This window comes from Dicentrarchus labrax, unplaced genomic scaffold (genome assembly GCF_905237075.1).
Source record: "Dicentrarchus labrax unplaced genomic scaffold, dlabrax2021, whole genome shotgun sequence".
In the NCBI taxonomy this organism is placed as follows: domain Eukaryota; kingdom Metazoa; phylum Chordata; class Actinopteri; family Moronidae; genus Dicentrarchus; species Dicentrarchus labrax.
The window spans coordinates 21,420,335-21,447,248 of record NW_026136712.1 but is presented as its reverse complement, the minus strand read 5'-3'; the positions used below and the strand labels follow the sequence as shown (position 1 = coordinate 21,447,248).

At 40.1% G+C, this 26,914-nt stretch overlaps 1 protein-coding gene across 3 annotated transcripts in view; it reads left to right on the top strand.

Moving 5' to 3' along the window:
- Nucleotides 1-260: 260 nt before the first annotated feature.
- The window catches only part of fmnl1b (formin-like 1b), a 35,568-nt gene continuing 8,914 nt past the window's right edge, over nt 261-26,914 (top strand). For 2 of the 3 annotated variants that reach the window (XM_051418010.1, XM_051418009.1), the window contains exons 1-18: nt 261-1,139; nt 11,919-12,002; nt 12,592-12,675; nt 13,937-14,010; nt 14,483-14,566; nt 14,713-14,856; nt 16,344-16,431; nt 17,725-17,801; nt 17,898-17,991; nt 21,590-21,664; nt 23,594-23,704; nt 23,795-23,944; nt 24,048-24,149; nt 24,374-24,617; nt 25,494-25,733; nt 26,067-26,191; nt 26,341-26,543; nt 26,663-26,897. In XM_051418010.1, coding sequence (XP_051273970.1) covers nt 981-1,139; nt 11,919-12,002; nt 12,592-12,675; nt 13,937-14,010; nt 14,483-14,566; nt 14,713-14,856; nt 16,344-16,431; nt 17,725-17,801; nt 17,898-17,991; nt 21,590-21,664; nt 23,594-23,704; nt 23,795-23,944; nt 24,048-24,149; nt 24,374-24,617; nt 25,494-25,733; nt 26,067-26,191; nt 26,341-26,543; nt 26,663-26,897 — 2,373 coding nt within the window. In that variant the 5' untranslated portion in view covers nt 261-980. The remainder of the gene's footprint in view (nt 1,140-11,918; nt 12,003-12,591; nt 12,676-13,936; nt 14,011-14,482; nt 14,567-14,712; nt 14,857-16,343; nt 16,432-17,724; nt 17,802-17,897; nt 17,992-21,589; nt 21,665-23,593; nt 23,705-23,794; nt 23,945-24,047; nt 24,150-24,373; nt 24,618-25,493; nt 25,734-26,066; nt 26,192-26,340; nt 26,544-26,662; nt 26,898-26,914) is intronic. The other variant, XM_051418008.1, reaches the window with a different exon arrangement.

Genomic DNA, 26,914 nt, shown 5'->3' with positions numbered 1-26,914 from the left:
GAGCTCTACGGCACAGAGGAATGAGATATTTCAGGCTTTGGATGCGCAGATATTACACGTTAGTTAGTTGGATACAGTTGGTGTTTATAAGAAAAATGCAGAAAAACATCAAACTTAACCTTTAAAATTCCTGATCACACTCAGTTTATTCCAGCTTCTGTGTGTTACTGAAGGAGTGCCTCCCTGTACCTGGAGGCATTAGGACCCAGAGAGCTCCGATCTCCCTGAGCTCTCCTCTGTTAGAGCTGATGCCTCTGCTGCTGTCTCTCTCTGTCCCTGTTTCGGATAGACCGAGTGGCTGCCTGCTGGATCTCTGCCTTCCCCTTTTCCTCTTTTTCCTCTGGATATGGAGATCAAAGGCCCAGAGACTCCCAGCATCCAACAGCAGATGGAGGGCTTCTGTAGACCACCTGCAAGCCCAACTAACTCTCATTCCCTGAGAGCACTGCAGCTTTTGGAGTAGTTTCCTCCAGAGTTTTCTCCCCCACCTGTGCAGAGGAGACCCCAGAAGTGATACCTTATTCCTGGTTAATCTTCATCTCTTTAATTTCTCTTTCTCGCTGCAGCCTCGTCCTGTGTGCAAGAGCTACAGGCTCTGAACTCTATCTCCTCCCCTTTTCTCTTTCAGCTGTCACTCTGTCTGTCACTCTCAGGATATCCCCTTCCCTCTTTCTAGGGTTTCATAATGCTTCAGGATCTCATTCAGTGGCAGGGCTGGATTTCATCCCACCGCTTTCTCCTCGTTTGAGAGCATGGACGAGTAACGGGTGCAACTTCAGCATGAACCAACAGCCAGGGGTCATGGAAATAAGCAAAGGTCACGGGCCGGCGCCTCACACAGCTTCAAACTTAACTTTAAATAACTAATTAGAAAATAAAAACTATTAACTTTTAGTACTGTTTTTAGCTGAGGCACATTTCTGGGAGCAGGTTTTTTCTTTTTTGTATGTGTATTTCTGGGATCTATCGGATATACAGTCATGGGAAATGCAGCAGGGAGCATGGAGGTACCTCAGGGGAAGGAGGGCAAGGCGGCGGCGGCCCCTCTGGGCTCCACGGGCTCCCAGAAACAAACCAAGGCGCAGAAACTCCCGATGCCACCTGAAGAAGAGCTGGAGCGACGCTTCAGTGCCGTGCTGGTGAGTTTTGTGCAGCAGGTCGGACCACATGTCAACTTTCACACAGAGGACAGAGAGCAAACGGCAGAAAGAAAACAAAGAATTTGGAATATGTTGGAAATGTGCACGTCCTCTGGACAAGCTTATCGCAGTGCCAGGTACACAATGCCACAGTGGAAAGATACATAAGAGGTCCTTTATACTGGAGCTTACTGCAGCTTTAGGCTCACTGCATGGTCTGCTGGAGGAAGAATGATGTGGGGGGGGGGTCAGATCTGTTTACAGTTTAATCAAATGTGCTACTAAACTTCCATCATGACAGCTACAAATTTACCTTTTTTATATAAAGAATTACTTATATTTTATTAGATTATCTTTTAGCAAAGTCTACGTGTTACAGAGTTACACATTATATGGCCAAAAGTATGTGGACACCACTGAAGACTCACTGGGTGTTGGTTTAGTTTCCACCTCTCAGCCCCAATCAGAAATCTTAATGCTACAACATACAATGATATGTTAGACAACATTTTTCCCTTTCCTGTTTAAACTTCACAATGCCCCCCAGTGCAGAAATGGTTTTTCCCTGTTTGATGTGGAAGAGCTTATAAGACCCTGAACTCAACCTCATCCAACACGTTTGGGATGAACTCGAAAACTGACTGCAGGCCGAACCTTATCACCCGACATCAGGGCCCCAACCAAAGGCCCTAACTAACTAAAACGATCTGATCTGACGCCACTGTTTGCATGACGACATGGTTTGTTTGTGACTTTTAAAGTTGTTACAAGCTCTTTATAGGTACTAAACACTGTGTACACTGACATAAGTGCAGTACCTTTTGTGTTTTCATGCTTCATTTATAGTAAATAGTACTGAAACAAATGTATGTTTGCATTTAACAAAACACTGTGTGTATTCTTGAGGTCGAACAAACGGGACAAATTTCATTTCAGGGCTGCAGCCAACGATTATTTTAATCAATCAATTAATCTGTCAATCATTTTCTCAATTAATTAGTTGTTTGGTCCATAAAATGTCAGAAAATGTCTTGATTTGTCCACAACCCAAAGATATTCAGTTATAGGAGACTAAAGAAACCAGATTTGCACATTTGAGAAGTCGAAATCAGAGAATTTTGGTTTATTTTAATAGTTGACAGTTAATCAATGAATCAGCTGATCATTGCAGCTCTAATGCACTTCCTGCCTAATTTCACTGATGCTCGTGTGTCTGAATGGGAACATTCAGCAGATTAACGCACAATAACCAACGATCACATATGGCTGCATTATCGAGGCGTCCACAAACTTTTGGCCATGCTGTGTAACTGGAGACTTCTTGAGCTGGTTGGCTTTGTGGTCAGCGGCGGTAGACTCTGTTTGTACTTGTGGTTTTCTTGTAAATCAAAGCCACGGTGACGAAATCAGGCGTTCAGTGACCGGAATTCCTCGACCTAGCTTGATTTTCTCCTCATGACTTCCTTGAGTGAGCCGTCGAGTTGTCTCCTGCTCACAGCAACATGCCTGTCACAGCATGACAGAAAAAGAAACAAACAAAGGAGGAGTTTGGAGACAACAGTTATGTTCAACATGCGCCCAGACGACTTACAACGCGATTAACTGCATTCCTTTCGTCATTCTTTTCCGAGCCTTCTCGCTGGAGTGCACGATGACATGTGACACCGCACTGAGCTGATCGGTGATAGAATGAAACATAAACAGACCAACCCGAGGCTTGTTGTCAGCGAGCATACTTACAGAACCAGCCTCCTCCTCCTGAAGGTGAACGGTAATCAATTAAAGGCCTGATGAATGCTGCTCCCGTCCACCGAGGCAGTTCAATCAATGTGTGTGAACGTAAAGCGCTCCCTGTTGGGGCAGAACCAAACCGCCAATCGCCTCTGCTGAACAGCTGCTGTCATTAGCTTGTGTCCGAAACATTTCAGCTGATTTCTGTGACATTTAGGACCAAAGATCAGCTCATTAAATCCGACGGTTTAATAATGAAACTTGAATCATAAGATTGTGTTCTAATCAGTTCAGCTGAAAAATGGAGGTGATGGGAATTATATCGGAGTCTAACGGCAAGTCGGAGAACGGATTGTAGAGATATTCATGTTGATTCATTCATGTAACAGTTAAATTATATTTTCATTACATTTTTATCTCACTGAAAAGTGGAACCATGTGAAAAATTCACTTTTATTTCATTATTTTAGGGCCTTCTGAGTTCTGAGAACAGGAAGGTGAGGCGAGGGTGTTGCAACCTGCAATCCCTGTATTTTCTTTCTTCCTAAAACACTTTTAAATAGAGAACAAAAAACCCTTTGTTGTGTGACTGTAAAATGTAAACTCCTCCTCGGGTTATTAAAAAGTTGCAGCAACCACGGCGAGGACGCGACCTTGGTGTTTCGTTACCGGTGGCTACAGTTGGAGAACAGTGTTGAAGGAGGTTCCTGCTCTCCGAGTGTGAGACTTTGTTATAATAATGCCCAAAAGGAGCTGAACATACCGTGTTTGAAGTGGCTTGGCAACAGAAACTCTGATTTCCCTTCAACTAGAACGTTTCTTTCCCAAAAGCCACACCTTGAGGTAGTCAAGCAGTGAAGTTGGGTTCTCATCTAACATTAAAGTACAGTTTAAGGTGATCCAGCGTTACTCACAGGATCGAATCGCTTTTATTGTGTTTTAGCCTTTCACTCAGCTCACCTAAACCTGAGCGTATATATTGTTTGAAACTTGGATGCTGGGTAAGCTGCATGGTGTGAAACTTCAGAGACACAAAGTGAAACGGACTTTTTGTTTGTGTTGTTGATTTTGTTTTGCAGCTGAGTCTATTTTTTGATGCATTACTTTGCATGAATTTGCAGTTAACTGGGCGGGGGACAGCGCCATGTTTCTGACCGTCTGACTGGCGGGTTTAAGGGATCGCAGCCCTTTCGTTGTATAATCTGTAAACCAAACGCCATCGTTGATTTTCTTTGCTGGTTTTGTGATCATTTCAGTTTCCCTACGGACACTAGTCAAATACACTAAGTGGCCAAATGTATCTGGACACGTAAGCATGCATGTTGGTTGGACATCTTGTTCTGGAGGTTTGTGCATTGGGGGCAATGTAAAGTAGAAACAGTTTTTTATTTATCCTTTATTTGAGAGGACCCACTCCTCTAGCAGCTCAGTCAGGACGACTTTACAAGCACCATTACAGAGTATTTGTAACATTTCAGCAACTTATTTAGGTTAGGTTTAGGCACAAAACTATCTGACTTATACAGACAAAGCAAATGCTAAATGCAATCTATTCAAAGAGTTACCAAAAAACAAACCAATCAATCAGCCTCATTCCAAAAAGTACAAAAGTGTGTGGACGGGGTTGTCTATTTTTTACTATTCATAAAGTTTATACAGTATTCATACCGTATGTTTCAACATTCACCTGTTTGTTCACATTATACTGCAGTTTGTAAACCATCCAGTAGTCAAATATTAAAGAAGTCATAAGACATTTTTCATTTGCTACATCTCTCATCTCTCTCCATAAATGGAGCAGTGTGCGATATCCCTCCCCTCTGATAGAGATAATGCTTCTACTCTAGTCTCTTGTTTTGCATGGAGAACTGTGTTTGCATATGTTTTTACTTACAGTTCGTGTCCACATTGTGCGCAGAGTAAATTCAATCTGTGTTGCAGTGGGATGATCGTGTGTTTGTGTGTGTGTGTGTGTGTAGGATGTGGTGGGGTCGTGGGATAACCACTGCAATGAATTAATGTGCCAGCAGCACACGTCTTGTGCCAACTGCTGCAGGTTTTTCCTCCTGAGCGTGTGTGTGTGTGTCTGCAGTAGTGTGTGTTGGTAGGAATGTGCATCATCAGTGCTGCACAATTAATCGCAATATTATCGAGACTGCAACGTGGCTGAGTGCAATATGCAAATCCCAGGAAGCTGCAAAAGGTCAATTGTGCGACAGGACAGGATTATAATGAACAACTTTAGTTCTGTAGACACCACAATTTTCACATCATCATGATTTTAATCGTTTTTTAAGTGAAAATGAAATTAAATCATTCCCACACTAACTGCAAATCATATCACACAACTTTTTGTGTCAAAGTAATCGTGCAGCTCGAGCTTTCCTGTGCGAAACAACAGGCGTCACTCTGCAGCAGTTTAACTGTCTGCTGCATCTAAAACCCTCTCTCCTCCCCGCCCCGAGCCAAGCACATTCCCTGGGTGTTATCAGCAAGCTTTTTGCTACATCACCATTGTATCCCACCAAATATAGATCATCTCTCCCACCAACCTATCCCCCCCTCCTCCTCCTCCTCCTCCTACTTCCACCGAGTTACCCCCTCATCTTCTGCTGAGTCTGCATAGCAAATCCCCTGTGCTTAGTGGAGAAGATACTCCGTCTGCATACAAACCACCCTCCCACCCACCCGGACGCACGCCCGCCCGCCCGCCTGCCTGCCTGCCTGCCTCAGTATGTGTGAAGAGGCAGAAGTGAGGGATGCTGCGAACTGTCCCTAGTCTCATTCTACAGAGGCTCAGAGGGACAAGAGTGAGGGAGAGTGTGAGACTCGGAGGTGTGGATTTGGAGAGGGATGGCAGAGAGCTGGCCCTGTGTGTGTGTGTGCTCACATGTACACATTTGCATGTGAGCCTGCAGTATTTGTGTGCGATATGAGCCACCGGGTCCTGTGAGCAGCATTTATTGATGCTTTATTCACATTATGACGCTCGTGTCTGATGCCACTGCAGCGTTTTCAAACTGAAAGAATCAATATCAAAGCGACAGAAATCTGCAGAGCACAGCGTGCGACTGATAACGCCAGCGTTCAAACGCTTCAGTCACATCCACACTTACGTGGAGCACTTTTCCCTCAAGGTTTTACATAACACTTTGCATATTTCCCAACAGGGAATGCGGCAGTGGGTGGAATTGTAAATGTACATCTGTGGATTTGTGTTCTGTATTTACAGACTGAGACACGGACAGGAAGAGAAAGGAAAACAGGAGAGAACGTTTACTCACTTTTATCAGGTTAAGAAGTTGTCAAACTGATAGATAGACAGTCGACTGAAGGAACAGAATATTACTATTTTAGCAGGATCACATTCAGATAATGAAATATGCCTCTTGCATACTGAGTGAATACTGCATACTGAATTTCTTGTTCAAGTCTAAAATCCAATCATCTAAATTCTAGGCCTTGAACAGGGTTCCCCCACGTCCTGGAAAACCTGGCAATTTAGAGACTAGTTTTCCTGTCATGGAAACACCTGGAAATTGATTAAAATGACCAAAAATCCTGGAAATAATCTATTTGTCCTGGAAAACTCGAATTGTATTTTGTACTGTGGCCAAATTATTGTTACGGTTAGAATAATAGTTGCATGGGGAGACAGAGAAAGAAACACAATGTTTTACATGTGGTTTATCATCAATCAGCAAGTAAAACCAAAAGACAAACTTAATCAACAGTAATTAATACATCAACACTTAATGACGATGTATTATCTGAAATCCTGAACATATAAATAACCTAAAAATGGATTCAAAATGAATCAAAATTTGCCCACCAGGAGTTGAAATGGATTCTACATACTCAAAAATCCCCAAAGCCACTCCAGTATTGTCCAAACCGGCCAGGCAGTTGGTGAAATATTGCCCTATAGCTGATTATTAATGCTAATCATGCTAATTGCCCAACATGTGCAAGTTAGCATGTTGTTATGCAGTTTCTATTTACTGGGGACTCACACTGTAAGAAGAAGGCAAGAAGACTAATGCAAAGTATTTTAATTGTCATTTTACAATGCAGGGTTGTATAATGAAATTCAGGTTGTAGTTTCCCTTCATGCTAAAACAAAAACACAATTTTACATAACGGAGCCCTGAGGATGAACTAAGGAGTCGCACAGTATTTTTATGTAAAGCACGTTTGAGTTCAGCCTTTTGCTGCAAACACAGCTTGTTTCTCTGAACGAGACGATTCCATTGATCCGTCTTTTTTTTGGGATAGTCAGCATGTTTAGGAATTCAGGAATGCATCACTCAGAGACACAAAAATGTCCCACTATTGTCTGCTGAAGTCAACACATTGTCTCACGCTTCCCGCTGCCTTCTTGAGTTCCCAACTGTGTTCCTGTGTTGTTTTACATGATGCATCACATTAATTCTGCGTTATTGAAATGAACCTCGAGTCGCTGCCGTTCGGTCGCTTTGCATATATGTTAATGTCCGGTGTAAAGGTCACTCATTTTACTTTTTAATGCCACTTAAATCAGCTTATTTAAAGCAGAGTTAGAGGGTTTGTGTAAGCCTGGAAAACACTGAGGCAATTATTGTGCAGGTTGTCATGGAGAGAGTGCCAGTTTGAGTGTGACAAGAACAACCACATGCCCTCACACTTGGCGCGTCTTATAAAACGATCCACAAAGGACACGCAGCCACCGGCGAGCCAGAGATGAAAATTAAACTCGTTAAAATTGTGGAACTTTGAGAACTATTTGCCTCACAGCTTGTATTTGACATCGTCGTTACAAAAACACGGCTCCCCGCTGTCCCCATCACAGCGGGCCCAGCCTCCTCGACAATGCACCAGTGAACGATGTGATTACCTGATTAGATGCTGACATTTGATGCTGAAGTGCACTCCTCTGGGTCAGGTGCTTTGTCTGTGTAATTGTTCATGTAAAAAACAGATTCAGTGCAGCAATGTTCTCGTTTGTGTCGGGACATAAATGGGACGAGCTGATAACCTTTAAGACTTTCTCTTTTTATAGCGAACAGCTGTGCAAAATACCAGCTGGCTGATTCTGGCTCTGAACACGTAAGAAAATTTTTTTTTTTTGTGTCACTGGAAACGGCTGAATGTTATTCCTGCACCAACATCTTCTTCGTATTGGTAACATATGGCAGATCAACAGATCAGTATCACGTACTGTACAAAGTATACTGCTGTAACAAGATGTTTTTACAGAGTTTAGCAAGATTTCAATCAGAGTTGGTGGTAATTTCGTTACTGTCAATCAAAGGTGATCAAACCACATCCACAAAGTCCCGATTAGGTTGAGTTTTTGAGTATTAAACTCGAATAATTAACACTTAAAGACGTGTTTTTTAAAGGTGATTGTCCCTTTTCTAGCCAAGTTTAATGTTACAGAGAAATACTCAAAGAATGTGAGATTTAATACATTAATATATCAGCTAACAGCGATTCTCTGTGTAAAGACACAGAGTCACATGGTGTCTCTCTCCCTCTGCCTGTGTTGTATCGCAGCCTCTCTGTGGTTTGTTTCCACAGTCGGTCTGCTCCGACTGAAACGGCTGTTTTTATCATCTACGTCGGTGAATTAAGGATTTATTTCCACCAAACCAGAGTTGGTGATTTTTGGAAACACTAACAGAGACGCTTTTAATCAGTTTTATTCTGTTTCTGTCCACTTTGAATGAAGTTACGACGTTTTAATGATAAGTGAGTTAAAATGAGTGTTTTTTTTATTGGAGTCTGGTGGAAAGTGATTCTGCCTGTTTGTGGTTAAACTAAAGGTCTATCTCTGTAGGGATCCTTTCCATAATTCTGTCAGACACTGACAATAACAACCTGAGTCTGTCAGTAAAAACAACACATTTTATTGGACATACTAGACAAAATAAGGATTAACATTAGCTTACGTTGCAACCAATGGAGCCATTTCACATTTAACTGGTTTTAGTGACTGATTTACTTCTGTCCGAATGTTTTGGTCTTACATGGTCTATAGTGTGACATCCAGTATATTTCATATATAACCTTTAAGATTTAAAGTAAAAGTTGTTTGTTTTTTAAACCTTTTCTGTAGAAGAGTAAACCAGGGTTGTTTTTCTTTTCCATTTGTGCTGTTTAATAGTGATCCATCAGGCTGAGTATACCCAGCCCGTATCGACCCAGCGGCTCCGTTCATCAGGCCTGATTTATCAGATTCACATCCAGCCTCACAACAACATTGATTTTACTGTGCTATTTGGAATTTGCTGTGCCCCTGTTCTTTCAGCACGGCACAAATGACGTCCACACAGTATTTTTCCATGTGCTGTGCCTCAGCTTTCACCCCAGGAACGGATACAATAAGTATTTCCAAAGTTATATCTCTACATCTCCAGATATTCTGCAGTGATTGAGGCGTTTCACCACTTTAAAAACAAGCATATTAAAAAGAAACAGCACTATAAAAACTGTAAAAAAAAAAAAACAACAACTCCTAATTGAAATAATTAAACTGTCTTCTTGAGAGCTTTTACATTTTAATTTAAAAAAGTTCTGTTGACCTCTAATATTTTTGTTAAAATAATTTACTTTTTTTCTTTAGAAAAACTTAAATCTTTGATTCTTTTTTTACTTACTGTTCTTTTAATGAGCTTTGAAAAAGTTGCAATTAAAGATATTAAATTATTTATATTATCAATCAACATATGAATCATATATATTAAATTCTAAAATGCAGATGTTATATTGAAGTTTTTCTAACGAAGAAAACTAAATTATCATTATTATAATTAGCTTATTTCATAACTTAAGAGTTTGACTTGAGCCTTGAAATCCTGAGTTTTCTCAACTTTTTTACAGCGAGGAACTTATTTAATAAAAGAACCAAACTCAGATGTAAAAACTGGTTCTGTGGTTCAGCTGGAGGTTTAATCTCTGAGGCTCTGGAGGTAAAGAACGCAGCAGATCACCACTAAGTAACCACTGCTGGACATTCCCGAGCAGGCTGAGTCACAGTTGGTGACTCCACGCTCTCGCTGACCTCGCGATGGACGCTTCAGGTTGCTGAGTCGAGAGCAGGAGGTGTGAGGGCGGACAGGAAGGAGGTTGGATATGAGGAGGATGTGAAGCATTTAAGCAAAGTGAGGAGATCGTGTATCGTCCTTGAGTGGGTGTCTCCTGTCGACTAGCCCAGTTTCGTGTGTGTGTGGGTTAAAATTAGCACAGCTGATGTGTTTATTATATGGGACACCAGCAGTGCATTAACGGGTGTGAAATGTGTGATGAGAATCTTTTATTTTCAGAAACCTAATGAGGAGAATGAAGGACAGCAGGGTTGAGTTTGCATTCTGCAGTTTGTTATCATCCACGCACACAAATTTGACCACAGCGAGAGTTTCTGGCTCATTACTCGTTCGGTGGCGTGCGTCGGTATCGGAGAGCCGGATCAGCCGGCGTTTTTCCAAAACAAATTCAGAATTTACATGCACGAATAAAGTATAAAGTTTCAGTTCTGTTTCAGTCCTTAGTTTCTGTTGTGTCAAAATGTTTAATTTAGTTTTTATTAGTTTCAGTCTTAGTTTTAGTTTCTTTTTATTATATTATAGAGCAGTGGTTCACAACCTGGGGGTAGGGACCCCCACTAGGGGTCGCCAAAGCTTCACAGGGGGTCGCAAGGTCGTCTTAATTTTAAGGGGTGTAAGAAAACTTAAACAATATACACAGTAGGCTGATATCTCAGCGTTTGAAGAAGAAATGAAGAAAAGTAAAGTAAATTTTGTAATAGAACAATGGTCAAACATCGAGGAGAAGAAAATAAAATAATAAAAAAATACATAATACAGACAGAGAATTGTATAAAAAGTTCCCTAAACAGGAAATAATCTGCTCAGAATTCATTCAAATCACTGGCTTTACACAAACTTCCTGCAGTTACTGAGTTCACTGTTTGGATTCATTCTTCAGTTTTTAATATAATATGAAATATACATAAAATATGTCACTGAGTCAGATTGTTAAATGATAGAAAATGTCCCTTAAGGAAAAAGGTTGGGAATGTCAGTTACAAGATTGAAGAAGTTCAGAACTGTTATTACAGGACAAACACAGTTTGTAGTTCAAGTCTAACAATTATTCTTATTTCAGTTAATTAAAATATTTTTCACACTTAGTTTTAGTGTATTTAGTTTAGTTTTAGTGAACATTAGTAACCTTAGTTGTGACAGCAGACACTAACACAGAGCTGATTAATGCTTCCATAAGAAACAAAGACTCACAGAGTGACTCAGGACTGGACGTCTGACTCAGAGAGGACAATGAGGTCATTCACACTGCGAGCCATGTGTTATTGTTTATGTGTCTGTTGTCATGTTGTTTCTAGGACAGGGATAACGAGGGAGTTTGTAGGTACAGGAATTATACTTTAGCACAACTAATCCTGTTACAAATAACAGAATATAGATTAGGCTGCATACTCGGGTACAGATACGTGGTAAGACTTTTATTTTTCTGCTACAGAATACAGTACGTATCTGTTTTAAGGAAAAAACACTACCTAAGGTATATATAAAGATATATGTAATATTCCTTTGTTTTAAGGGCATTCCCTCCCGTCCGGTGGCGGACTCAGGCTGTTTGAGGGGCAGGGGCGGGGAAAAAATGGCAGTTCCTCGAATATTAAAGCTTAAAGTTATACATGATTAAGGGTGTGGCCGCTTTGAGTGACAGCAGGGTGGATGTTTTTAGTAACCAGGCTTCATTCAGCCCCTAACAACTCTACCCACGCTGCCCGGCCACACTGAGCTTCACAACCTACCAAGCCTATACAGTCTATGTTCCCCTCAGGGTTGAAGGCTAAAGGAGCTTTTTTAAGACTTTTTTTGTTCATTTCAGTAATAGTAATAGTTTTAGTAAAAGTTTTTTTAGAGACTTTAGTGATTTCAGTTGAACTTCTTTTTGCCAAACCTGAGAAATAATGAATAGATAATATATCTTTTCTGTCATGCATAGGTTCACGTTTTACTTTCAAGGCTGTGTCTCTGTTTCCAGAACACGATGAATCTCCCTCCAGACAAGGTGAAGATCCTCAGTCAGTATGACAACGAGAAGAAGTGGGACCTGATCTGTGACCAGGTGGGTCTGCTCTCTCCACATCTTCCTTATGTTTTCCTCCACCGCTGCCACCACATGTTTTATGGGCGGCGGACATACAGTGTGAGCAGTGTAAATACCAAACCGCTCCAATCCTCACAAACACAAACACACAAGGAAGCTCATTAATATTGTACATCACCGTAGTAACAACAGGGAGGCCCATAACACCCTGCGTCATGATGGGAGCTTGACAGAGGACACCTGTCCCCATCGAACTGAGGCTCACTCAGCTTCTCTTCAGAGAAAAATAATTCAAATTGCACAAAAATGGAAACCAAACGTTCCCGCAGATTTCAAAAACTGACAGAATAGATTCAATTAAAGAGCGTGAGTGAGTCTGCAGCAGCCGGACTGTGTGTGAGTGTAACCGCTCCACAGTTCACTCATTTCAGGAAAATGGTTGAGATCAAACCATTTGCATACAAGACGCTGTGTAATCAAAGTGCCTGTGTGAAACCCCGGCTGAGCCCTGCCCTCCGGGGCCCCCTTCCCCGCGCTGCAGTACTGCAATCAAATATAATTAGAGGTCTGTGTGTGTGTGTGTGTGTGTGTTTCTCTGCATCTTCAGGAGAGGTTTCAAGTGAAGAATCCACCATCGGCTTATTTGGAGAAGCTGAAGAGTTACCTGGATCACGGAGGAGTCAGTCGAAAGGTACAAACAGACTCAACCCACAGCTCGGTTTAAAGTTGAATTTATGAAATAACTTAAATAACTAAAAGCTCTTATCGCAGTAATTCCTGAAATATGTTGATAAAATTCTTTATCTTTCTGTGGCAGAGCTTTAATATAGTCGATACCGGCCGGCAGATCTGATCTTTAACATTTACTCACATATTTGGAAGAGATTAGGTCAAGTGAGACGTCTAGCTACAGCCCGGATGTGGACTACAGATAATATTCTGATAAAAGGAGGAGGCTCATATAGTGCCATATAAAGTCAATACACATCCTAGTCTGGATATTTAGAGACTAGTTTTCTAGTCGCAGAAACACTTGGAAAATGATTTAAAGTGATCAAATATTTCTATATAAAGATGACATATTAAATGCTAAATGCATGACATTCATGGTTTTTTTGCGTTAATTTGAATTGCTGGGATCATTTATGGCCTATTTATTAGTTACTAACAACATTTTACACAAGTTTTAATACTTTTTAGCAAACAAAACTGATAACAAACAAACCTCTTCCCTGCCAGAACTCACTGTGCACTGTGTAAATCCCAGTAAAAAAGGAGAAAGTCATAAGTTTAAAATGTTGTCATGAACACATTTTAGCAACCCTACTTCCAGCGGCCATTAAAGCGAGCTAACGTGGATAAACCACCTACCTGTAATGAACCTGCGTCACTTCATCAAAAACTCTGTATCGTTAAAAAAAAAGGATTAAAACTGAAAAAAGAAGCCTATTAAGTTTGTATGATTGTTAAAAATGGATAAAAATCCATAATACAGACTGAATTGTATCAATATCTGCTCAAAATTCATCCAAATCTCTGGTTTTACACAAACATCCTGCAGTTACTGAGTTCACTGTTTGTAATATAATATGAAATATACATTAAATATGTCACTGAGTCAGTTTAATAAATAATATAAAATGGGCAAAGGAAAAAGGTTGGGACCCAGTGCTGCAGAGGACTGCTCAGACTTCTTGTCTTCTCTTGTGTAACTGCAGCTTGTAGCAGCAGCAGTAAATATTTGAACTTTATTTGACACAGTGAAGAAACAATGTGGTTTCTTATTTTCCCTCCTTTCATTTAATCTGTTCACAGTGTTTGTTTCTCTCGCAGGAAGCCGTTTTTATATGATTGTCTATTAAGTCCTACAAATAAATGTCGTGGCATCTTTTACATTTTCTTACCAATTAATCATTTACTGACCTTCCGACCTGATTCGTGTGTTTCCTCAGTTTAAGAGACGTGTCCAGGAATCCACTCAGATCCTTAGAGAGTTGGAGATTTCCCTGAGGACCAATTATATCGGGTGAGTCTCACTCTGGTTCCCGTTCAGAAACATAAGACTTTTTTTTAAGACTTTTTTTTAAGCTGATTATTTAACACAAATTAAAGAATTGAGATCATAAATTCGGACAAAATCTTAAAATAAAAACGACATAATCACTGGACAGCGCAGTGAATAACAGTCACAAGAACAGTGTTTAACTGAAGCATTTAAGACTGTAATTGTAAAGACTTTTATCTGCATGGGAACACAATAAACAACAGTGTCAAGAATTTAAAACTTAAACTTCACACTTTAAACAAAAACTGTCAAGTAAAATGGATGGATGACATCCGGTTTGCCTGATTCCACCTGAATGCAGCAGAAGACTCTTCAGTTTAGTCGACTGTTGGGGGGGCAGACCTTGAGAATAAGTGTAATTTTTAAATCTTAAAATGTTAGTGTTACTGTTTCCAGCTGTGCCACTGAGTCCAAATGTCCTCTCTCCGTGCAGCTGGGCTGAGGAGTTCCTGAACGAGGAGAACCAAGGCTTAGATGTTCTTGTGGACTATCTGTCCTTCGCCCACAGCGCTGTCACGTATGTATCAGCAGTATTTGTCAGGTCTCAACTCTGTCCGTCTTATCTCCCTCACACAACCGCTTCCCGCCACTGTATCAACCGATCTCCTGCATACCTCCATGTGCTACATTTGTATGAGAGTGAACTGATTCTGTGGCCCGCAGGTATGACGCAGACTCTTTGGACAACGGCTCGCTGCCCGCAGACAAAAGCAAAGCTACGGACAAGTCAGCGGAGGATCTGAGCAGAAGTGCCAGTAACTCGCCTACTCACAGTGCCTCGAAGGCCAGTAAGGCCTTCACAGTCAGGTGAGGCGGGACTGTGTGACGGTTGCATGTGAAGGAGTTAACTTAATAAACCAACTAGGCTAGTGGAATTAATCCTGAGATACCCTAACGGAGGTAGAACAAAACACAACAATGTTTTTCACTGACAGATAATGTGACACACCCCATAAATAAAATCAGTGCACAATAAAGCCAGATCCAATGATACACCTGAACTCATAATTCCATAATCCAAGCTCTGATTGATCCCCTATGTGGTGTGGAAGTGGACAAGGTCTTCCTCTACATGTCTGAACAAACAGAATGTGAATATCTTGATGCTTTGAGGAAATACAGGACTACAAATACAGATGTACAACAGGAGGAAATATCAAATATGAGGCTCTATGATGAATGTATTAAGTTACTTTAAGGTAGCTTTGGCTGGGATTGTCCCACAAACACCAACCAGGGTTAGTTAGAAAGGTCTGACTGAGCTGAATCAGCATTATATGATATGTAACAGTAGCAGACATGTGCTTTAAAATAATGGCTTGTCTGTGGTCAATAAAGAGACTGAAAAATATACTTCAGTATGGGGGAAACTATTATTAGACAATTTATTAAAACTTTTATTCTGTTGAATTGAGCTAAGCTTTAGTTTGATCTTTAAGTTTAATTTTGTTCGTCACATTGAGGCCAAGATTTTAATTTCAAGGGCGAAATGAGTACTAATATTTATTTATTATTTATTTATTTATATACTATATTAAGCTATTACAGAATTAATTAATATACGTTAGATCATAGTACATAAATAAATGGATGTATGGGTGTATAAAATGAGTAAATAACTTTAAAATAAAATAAATATATATATATTAGAAATAATGAAAATGAATATATATATTTGATTTAAAATAAATAAATACACCAAAAAAGACAATTAATTAAAAAAACAAATAAAAAATATATTATAAATAACGAAAAAACAAATATATTACATTAAAACACTAATAATAAATAAAAATAAATAAACAAATAAAAATTATTACATTTAAAAATTCTAATACAATTATAAATATAATTTAAAAATATAAAATATTAATAAAAATTAGGACATAAAATTGTTTGTCTGAACTGTTAAAGTCAGAAAATAATTTTATATGTGCTGACAGCAAATTACAGCACGACTTTGAGTTGATGTCACACTGCAAATGAAGTTGTAAGACACTCACACACGCACACACGCACACACACACACACACACACGCACACACGCACACACACACACACACACATTCTTAGAAATCTGATCTGAAGCATTCTTGTCATAGTAACTTTGTCTGCGTGTGAAGTGAGACACACACCAACCTATGATTAGATAAGAGGGAGCTTCCTGTTTGTCTGCGTCAGTGTCCTGTAATGTGAGAAATGATGATTGATAAATCGATTGTGTCTGATCCAAAAACACACAATCACAATACAATAAAATATTTTAACGCTTCAGTTAATTCTCTCTGAAACAGGAAAGCCTTGAGGAGCTCTCGTGTTGTGAGTCAGACGGACGACGTTCACCTCTGCATCATGTGTTTACGTGCCATCATGAACTATCAGGTATTTAAAACCAGCTGCTCGTCATGTTGTAAAGAAACTACTTTGTTTCATCATGGATGGCTTTTTGTATGGAGCACCATTTCTGCCAGGAAAATTTTAAAACTAATAAAACTATTAATGAGATACAAAGTATCTATTAGGATATAAAGGCAGGAAATGTACTTTCTGGGTGAAGATTATCAGATACAAAGTCACAAGTTTGGGCTTTACATAATCAAGATACACAAAAAAAAAATCACTTAAGGTCAAAATTAGGAGACCGTCATATTTATGAGTTAGTAAATTAGTTTAAATGTGACTTTCTAAGTCAATATTATCAGATACAAAGTCCACATTCTGACTTTTGACTTTCCTAATCAAAATATTAAGTCAGAATTTTAAGATCAGTGTCAAATATATATATAATAATAATAATAATACATTAAATTATTGAGGCGCCTCTGGGCCTCGAGGACACCGTACATTGATTTAGAGTGTGAGAGAGTCCGGTTCCTGGTCCGTGGTGTTCCGAGTTGGGGGCAAGCGGCTGAAGCCCTGCCCCATGTCGCGGCGAGGGCAGAGGTGGACAGAGAGGCAATCTGAGGGAACGGGAAGGGTTGGCTAGGAGTTCTTACAGATAAGGAGGGGAGAGGTTGTGATGGCCTTGAACGTAAACAGGAGGATTTTGAAGTCATGCGAGTTTTACCGGGAGCCGTGAGTTGTGTAGAACAGGGGTTGTGTGGATGGGGGGTTCTGTGAGTTCTGAACCAGTTGAAGTTTATGAGGTTTTGTAGGTAGACCAAGAAGGGAGTTGCAGTAGTGATGCGGGGTGCAAGGTTTACAAGGATGGCAGTGTGGGAGGGGGCGGTCGATAATATTGCGTAGGTGGAAATATGCAGACCGGGTGATTTATTGATATGATTGAAAGATAATGTGCTGTCGGATGCCCAGGACTTATCTCAAAATTATGACTTAGTATCTAATTATTTCTCCTTACTATATCATAATCTTGATGTAGAAAATAATTTTTCTGTCTTTTTATCCCATAATTGTGAACTGAAAGTCTAAATTTGGACTCTCATTAGTATTTTTTATGTTTTTTATTTGATATTTGTTTAATTTTCCTGGCAGAAATGTGCTTCCATACAAAAGGTCATCATGCTGAAACAAATACGTCTTATAAAAGTTACCATTAAGTATTAAACACCTGATGAAGTTAAATTAGATCTTTGATGAGCATTTGTGTCGCTCTCTGTAGACACTATGATGAGTTGTGTGTGTGTGTGTGTGTGTGTGTGTGTGTGTGTGTGTCAGTCTGGGTTCAACCTGGTGATGAAACATCCCTGCTGTGTCAACGAGATCACACTGAGCCTCAACAACAGAAACCCGAGGTACGGAGAGCGTGAACTATCGAGCTGCTCTGATCTGAAACTTTATCAACAGACTGAATTCAGACGAAGAATAAACGTATAGATTGTGTTCCTCAGGACCAAAGCTCTGGTGCTGGAGCTGCTGGCGGCCGTGTGTCTGGTGAGAGGAGGCCACGACATCATCCTCTCCGCCTTCGACAACTTCAAAGAGGTTTTTTTTTTTACACTTTTACTAAGACTGTTCATCTGACTTCCTGTTCTCAGTGTGACTGATTTTATCAATGAATGACGTCTTTTATATCTTAGTTTTGGTTTTTATACCAAAACTCTTCTTATTTGGGTATTTTACTTGGAACAGAATTAACAGAATTAATAAATAATAATATACATTAGATCATAGTACATAAATAAATGGATGTATGGATGTCTAAAATGAGTAAATAACTTTAAAATAAAATAAATATATATATATAAATTATAAATAATGAAAAACATACATATATTTGATTTAAAATAAATAAATATAAATAAATACACCAAAAAAGACAATTCATTAAAAAAATCTAATCAAATAATTAATATATTATAAATAATGAAAAAACAAATATATTACATTAAAACACTAATAATAAATAGAAATAAATAAACAAATAAAAATATTACATTTAAAATTCTAATACAATTATAAATATATTTTAAAATATTTTAAAAAATAATAATTTGTTATACAGAACAGCATGTGTCCTGGAAAACCTGGAAATTTAGAGACTAGCTTTCCAGCCATTTGCCCAAAGGCGCAGTTTATATGACGTCTGTCAGCAGGTTGGGTCCTTTATTGCCAAGAAAAACTCCTGGAAAATGTCCTGGAAAGGTCCTGGAAAATGATTTGTGAAAAAAGAGTGTTTGAAAACAGTTTGAAAAGGTTTTAAAATCCTAAAATTAAGTGATTTACTGGTAAAAGAGAAGCTATTTTCTCTTCTATTTCAATAACTTGTTTCTACATTCAGTGACACAAACTTGAGTTAAATTCCTTCATTTAAGAATCCCGTCGTCCTTTAAGTTCACTATTTAACTTCCCGGTCGACCTACAGTAACCAGCATCAGCAGGGATGACTCAACCCACATTCAGACATTATTTTAAACTGGTCTCAAGCTGAACATAGACGTGGTGTTAGTGTCACAGCACCCACATACCAGCAGCCCTTTAATGCTTTGAAAACCAGGTTAAGGGGGAACCCCAGACCCACCTGCCCCCCCCCACGTCAGCTGCTCTGCCCAGTTGCCCCCCCCAGACCAAACTGACTGAAGAGGCGTAAATATGTGAAACACTTGTTGAGTGGCCTCTGACCTCTCCTTGGCCTTCTCTCATCTCCGCCTGAGAGAGCAGCAACTGTCGCTAACAGATCCCAGACAGGAAGGAGAATAAACCTGAACCAGGGGGGGCTATTATTAGGAAGAAACCTGCCCCTCAACAAGCTCCACAGCGGGATTTTAAAGTGTGCCGACCGCTGTTGCTTTTCACCGAGCGTCCACTGCCATTTTAATTCAGGCTCCAATTACAGAAACACTTAAAACAACAGTTTAATTAGACTGAACGGCTGCTGTACTACAACCTCACCTCAGTCACTCTTATTTGAATTAAAGTGCGTCTAAGTTTTAGTCAGATCGTTCTCAGATTGTGGATTTATCTACAGAGTGCATCAAAATCATTCTGCAAACCCATCCTATAAATCTACATTTCTAACAATTTTCACTCTTTCTTGTATGAAAATGTATTTACAGACTTTTGAAACTTGCACGTCTGCAGTCGTTTCATTTCATACAGAAATAAATAGAAAGCAATGGAACAACAGGAAAACAGCATAATGATATAATAGTATTTGCTATTTGAGAGCTAAAACACCTCGGCTGGTCCTTTAAGGGGACAGTACATGTATTTTCATGGACGTTTTAGGTGTCAAAGTAGAAAAAGGTGTTAATAATAAAATGAATGACACTGTAAAAGCTTACTGGAACCATTATGGTGGCGTTAATTATTAACACCTGTGCTTTTCTTCTTCTCTGTGATACATCAGGATAAAATACCTTTTTCATTTATTAAGATTCACACTGTCTGAAGCTAAACAATATTCACATTATCATTATATTGATTTCAGATACTTGAACAAGACATCACATATTCCTATTTCAATAAGATGTGATATGATACAATTATTATTCTTTATCTTATATCTCAGATTGTCAGCAGTTGCTGTTTGTTAAAAAACGGCTCACAAATCTAAAGTTTCATTGTAAAAAGGTTCAGTAGTTTCCTGAAACAGCTGCTCACTGTAGTTTTCTTCTAACATCAGTAAATAGTGCATTTGTTGGGGACTATTTTCAGCGGCGGATTAATCCACATTTGGTGCTGTAGCGAGTATTTGGGGCCTGGTAATGAAGGAACATATCACCCAGTGCAACAGTGTGGCTCACTGATGTGGTTTTAATGGTTTTTGGCCCAGAGGAAGCAGATAAATGAGGCTTTCTAGTTGTTAGCAGTTCTAGCATTGTTTGTTTTGATCTTTTTATGGGATAATATTAAAAAACAATTACCAGACTTATCCTTTAAAGGAGTGATAAATTAAAAAACCTGACTGATTGATTGGTGCGGTATCAGTTTCCACAGCGGTGACTTGAGTATCACGCTGAGTGGCACTTGTTTTGGTACCGCAGTGACGCCGACGTGTACGTGGGCGAGAGCCAGATAGATCGCTCGTGGCCGTAAAGTAGAGGCAGGCGGCGCCGAGCCAGGAGCCGGCTTATGTGTCCCTCAGTAGCAGAACGTGGGCTTTGTTTTGGGTGGTGCAGGCTGTCAGGTTGGCGTGCTGCATTATTTAGTGGACATGAGTGGGCAAAAAAAGGTGGGGAGGGAGGCAGAGTAAGAGACTGCAGACACAGACAGACTGCTGCTAATGGACGAGACAGGAAATCTGCTGAGCTGTTAGTTAAAGAAAACACAATTATGGTTCAGCCACATTTTCCTCGCTCGCTGTGCTTTAAGGGAAAAACACTGAAGGCTTGTTTATGCAACAGCTCGCTGCAGAGCACACGAGTCTGTCTGACATAGCAATTATCCTGCACAATGCAGAGTGTAGCAGCAGGTTTTTTACAAGAAATTCTCACAATAAACTACTGGAATGACATTTTGAATATATTTGAATATTACAGCCGAATGTTGTGAATTATTACAATATATTGTCATTTCACGTTAAAAATACTGTATTTTTACAGTAATATAATGACTGGTTACTGTAGAAACACAATGCACTACTGGGATTTTGATCTATATTATTTTAAAATAATTACTGTGAATTATTAGCCCTTAATTTACTGTAAAAGTTAAATTATATATTAACTGTTTTTCCATTATTTGCATCCCTAAACTGGGCTGAATCTGGAACTATATTCACAACAAACAGCAGCTATTCTCCTGTATCAATACAGCACTGTCATTGGGTATACATAATTATATATAATAATAATTAACACACTGTGTGAGTCGTGTCTAGATAGTTAAAAGCTTTACTGTAATATTGTTTGTTTGTAATCTGTGGCTGTGTGAGCACACTGCCCCCATGTGTGTACATGTGGCATAATGCAGAAGTTTATTTATCCGGTCCATCATCAAAAACACGTCTCGAAGGACTTCACCCAGATTTAACGCTCCGACAGATACTCTCAGTAAAAAGAACAAAAGAGCTGTGGTTCCTCTCTTCCAGGTGCCTGCTGGGATCTGATTGTAATTCTTGCTCCTTTTTAATGTTTTTCAGGTGTGTGGAGAGAAAAGTCGCTTTGAGAAGCTCATGGAGTATTTCTGCAAGGAAGACAGCAACATCGACTTCATGGTAAATCTGTGCCTGTGTGTCAGATATATGAAGTAGGACGGGCAGCAGCAACCAGCCCAGAACGGTCCAATACAAGGTTATGGATCTGTATCCGGAGCTGTGTATGGTACTGTATCATATGGTGTCAAAGACCCAGCCTGTAATCCAAGGTTTGGGGAGTAACAGATTACATGTAACTTAATCAGGATCCAAAATAATGGTAACTGTGATCTGTTACAGTTCCAGAAAACAAGACATTACAGTTACATTCAGTAATATTTGGGATTATTAGCGAGATTACAACTTTAAAATACAGTTTTTCTTTAAAAACACACGAGCAGAGGTCACATTTCCGTTTTCTCACATCGTTACTTACATTCATATTTCTTATTGATATTTAATTTCTCTTTATTTGTTGTTGAGGTAATCCAAAAGTACCAGAAAGTAATCAAGTTACTTTCATATTGTGATACTTGGATTACTGACTAAATTTTTTAGTTATTGTATCAGATTACATTTTTACCCTCCCAACCCTACGTAGCACCACCTTGGATAGTACAGTAATAGCACAGAGAGAGAGGAGTTGATCGATTGATTGATTGATCCTGGTTGTCTGAGACTGATGCTGCTAATCAGTAAAAGCTCATTGTAATTAAAGGAGAACTCCATTTTCCAACAGAGCTTCCATAATGTAAAGTTTGTATGTAAAATAATGGAACTGACTAGTTGTATGTTTACTCTGACAGACTATACACTTACATTTGTTCTGTTGTTACATATAAACACGCTACAAGCATTTAAATCCAGCCTTCATGTAAAAAACAAAAGAAAGAAAGAACAGGAGTAATCAGTCTTATAACAGAACGCTCTCAGACAGAATGTCAGTCTTCTTGTTAACTAAACAGATTGTGTGCAGTTATGTAAAATGGATATGACACTGAGCTGAATACTTTTTAATGTTGCTAAGCTCATTTGCTTGAACTAATATTACTTTCACAACATGTGCACATTGGTAAGTCGCTGTTTTCAGCTGTCAACTCAATGCAAACATTGAATTTAATGTAAATGCAGCATAAACGTACACTGAGGGCGAGGTTGCTGCAGTGTCATAGAATGAATCGCTTGGTCTAAAAAACAAAGATATTCAGTTATTTTATTTTAAGACTCACAATTCTGCTTCACAAACTACTAAAACCTGACATAATTACATAATCACTACCAATAATAATCACACTTGTTGTTGAACATTTGAGTAAAATTCTGGGTTCCCAAGCATTCTTGGAAAACCTGGAGATTTCTAGACTAGTTTTCCATTATTAAAATGACCAAATATCCTGGAAAAATTCTAGTTTAGCTCTTCACTCAGATTGCCTACGTATTTTGTTTGAAACTCCATTGCTGGATGGAGAACTTGCGCGGTGCGACACTTCAAAGGCAGGTTTACCAGACTGGACTTTCAGCAATCTTTTCAGCATCGAGTCTATTTTTTCTGGAGCCACGAACAGAATTCTCTTGTGGTTAATAAATACAGGCACAGCAGTGTTAATTGTACGTGTAACAAACACTTTCTACTTCTTATTTTAAAAGGCCAAAAGGTGAGAAGATTAATTTCTGTAAAATAAAATAAAAATTCTGCTTAATTTGAATTTATGGGTCCACAAAAAGGACAAAAATGTCTGCAAAAGTTTAGAGGAAAACTGTAGTCATGTGGAGTCTCCCCTAGTAAACCCCTAATCTTTAAAATAGAGGAGTAAAACTGGGGTTAAATGTGTCAGTATGAGGCCTAACGGTAAATTATATAACCCTATGAGCCAGTGGTGTACTGTATTGTGAAAAAACTCCTGGAAAGGTCCTGGAAAGGTCCTGGAAAATGCTTCTCTCTGCCTGCCTTCAACTAGCAGCCTGTGTGTGAAGATTAATGTCTCTGTATTTACTGTGTCTGCCCACCAGGTGGCCTGTATGCAGTTCATCAACATCGTGGTGCACTCAGTGGAAAACATGAACTTCAGGGTCCACCTGCAGTACGAGTTCACTCGTCATGGGCTGGACGACTACCTAGAGGCAAGTTTGACCTTTGACCCCCATACTCCTATAGTCCCTTACATTAAAACCTTGAAATGTGGAACATTATAGAGCATTCATTGTGTGCAGACGCTGAAGTTCACAGAGAGCGACAGACTGCTGGTGCAGATTCAGGCCTATCTGGACAACGTGTTTGATGTGGGAGCTCTGCTGGAGGACGCAGAGACCAAGAACGCTCTGCTGGAGCACATGGAGGAGCTGCAGGAACACAACACACAGGTAGAGATACTGCACACACACACACACACACACACACACACACACGCCTGTATAATCTATGTAATCATGATGCATGAATGAAAGTTGTGTTTGGGTGTCACAGTTGAGCAGCAGGCTTCAGGAGAGTGAGAGGGAGGCGATGGAGAAAGTCTCCGATTTGGAGAAGAAGCTCATTCAGACCACAAAAGAAGTGGAGCTCCTGAAGGTAACGTACGCCGCTCTCCTCTTCATGTTTGGGTCTTATTTTCATCCGTTTCATAGATTACTAATTATTCGGGGTTGAAACATGTACTCTACTCCCAACTGAGTGGAGGCTGCGTGTCCACATACTTTTGGCCACATGGTGTGCTCCAGACTGGCCACTTTACGGCGATATCGTGGTCCACAAACACGGACCTGCTGATGTTTCTTGGTGTGTCTGTGTCGTAGGAGAGTCTGCGTGAGTCCTGCGCCCAGGTGACCCTCCTGCAGCAGCGGGAACAAGAGAGGGAGCTCGAGCGAGAGGGGGAGAGAGAGAGAGAGCGGGACAAGGACCGATCCACCGAGGCCCTCAGGGAGCTGGAGGTTAAAGTCCAGGCTCTGGTGGAGCAGGGGCTGGTCCGAATGGAACGCTCCCCCTCTGGACACCTGGACATCCAGGTGGTCCCCGTCATCCAGCATGTGATACAAAAAGGTCAGAGCCGGGGCACTGTGGGGGTATTTCACCTCTCCTGTAGTATTTTAGGTTTAAAAGGACATTAAGTCATTATTTTAATGTTCTGTTTTTGCAGCTTTGCTTGAAAATGTAATAATTGCTTTAAAAAAAACAACTAACAACTAAACAACAACTAAAATTAGACAAAAATAATAATGTATTTGTGGACCAGATTTAACCCTCTGAACTCCGCAATAAAAACGGTCCACCACTGATTAATTGGTACTTCTGCTTATTGTGAGTATCTGGAAATGATTCATATTCCCATTATCTGTTCAACCTGAGCTACAATGTCATATAAGTCGATAAATAATTGATAAAAGTATTGAAATTGAGTCATAAATATAAAGAATACAAACATTTGACCTGTATTTCATCAAATTTGATGAAATAAAAATAAGAAAGATAGCGATTCAAAAGATTTCTAAATGTAGAAACATGAACATTTCTGGACACTCCAGCAGTTATTGGAATCTATCTATCTATCTATCTATCTATCTATCTATCTATCTATCTATCTATCTATCTATCTATCTATCTATCTATCTATCTATCGTTGGCCATGTGCACACTGCACACCACCCGCCCTTACATACTGTTTAGGGAGTGTTAACTAAGCTAATAACAATCAGCAACACGCCTCCGATTTAAGATCCAGTGGGATTTATCATAGATGAAGATTCAGATTTGGATGCTTTGGAGTTGACTCCTCTCTTATTTTGTGTGGGACTTTTCCTCTGCTGAACATGGTCTGATCATGTGACCACTTCAACAGGTATAAGCATTGAGCATCAGCAAGTTAAGATTTATCTCGAGGTTTTATAAACGTACAGACCACATCGTTGTTCCCAACAGCTAAAGAAGAAGCAGACTCCGGTAATGACCACAAGGCTGATGCCCCCCTCCTCTCTGAGGGTCCTCTGCAGTCAGCGACAGTGCAAGCTCCTCCTCCTCCACCTCCTCCTCCTCCGCCTCCACCTCCAGGCTCAACCAGAACTCCTCCTCCTCCGCCGCCACCACCACCAGCAGCTCCTCCACCCCTGCTGCCTGCTGCTGGAGGTGGTACGACCCAGACATCAGGGGACGGGAGCTCAGGTGAGTCCACAGTGAGAGCTGGTGGGGGGGGGGTAACTTTAGAGGCTTTTTGTTTATTTTTATGTGATTTAAATTCTGAAACTGTCACATTATGACAGTGTTTAGGGAAAACAGCTTTAGTCCATTTATGTGTTCTGGCAGTGTGTTATTTAGTCTGATAATTGGCCATCTGGACGTCGAGTCAGACTAATGCCATTTATATTCAACAGTTTTTAACAAACTTTTAATTAAAAAAAGCTACATTTAGATGGCTGAAGATGTCAAACGTAAAATATTGCAAGAAAAAGCAAAGATAAAAAAATAAACAACCTTTTTTTTCATTCTTTCTTCTAGATTGTAAAACTAAAAAGCCCATTCAGACCAAATACTGCATGCCGCTGTTAAACTGGCAGGCCCTCAAATCCAACCAGGTGACAGGAACCATCTTCAACGAGCTGGACGACGAGCAAGTCTTAGAGGTTTGGACCACGCCATGTTTCCACCGTCTCAGTCTGTCTGTGCTTTTTCCTGCTGTATCGTCCGTCTGTTAGCTGCATCACCAACACCTGAACCACATCCGTCAGTTTGAATTCTCTCTCTTCGTATTTCTTTCTCTTCCCTTTCTTAGGAGCTCAACATGGCGGCTTTTGAGGAGCAGTTTAAGACCAAGGCCCAGTCCACGCCTATAAACCTGGGTACCCTCAAGATGAAAATGGCCCACAAGACCCCCAGTAAAGTGTCTCTAATGGAGCCCAACAGGGCCAAAAACCTGGCTATCACCCTGCGCAAGGAAGGAATGGCTGCATCTGATATCTGCTGCGCAATAGAGACGTATGTACCAAAATAATACGACTATAAAACAGCAGAATCTCCTGTCCTGGATGATATTTCCATCTGAATTGAGTTTCATTATTGTACACGAGTGAGAACCTTCACTGCGTCCCCCACAGGTACAACCAGAGAGCTCTGAGCCTGGACTTCCTCGAGCTCCTGGAGCGTTTCATCCCCACGGATTACGAAATGAAGCTCATCCACAACTACGAGTGCGAGGGCAGGCCCCTGGACGAGCTCAGCGAGGAGGACCTCTTCATGGTGCGCTTCAGCAAGATCCCGCGGCTTTCCCAGCGCATCAGCACTCTCACCTTCATGGGCAATTTCCCCGAGAGCGTCCAGCTCATACAGCCTGTGAGTTCAGGAGGGGG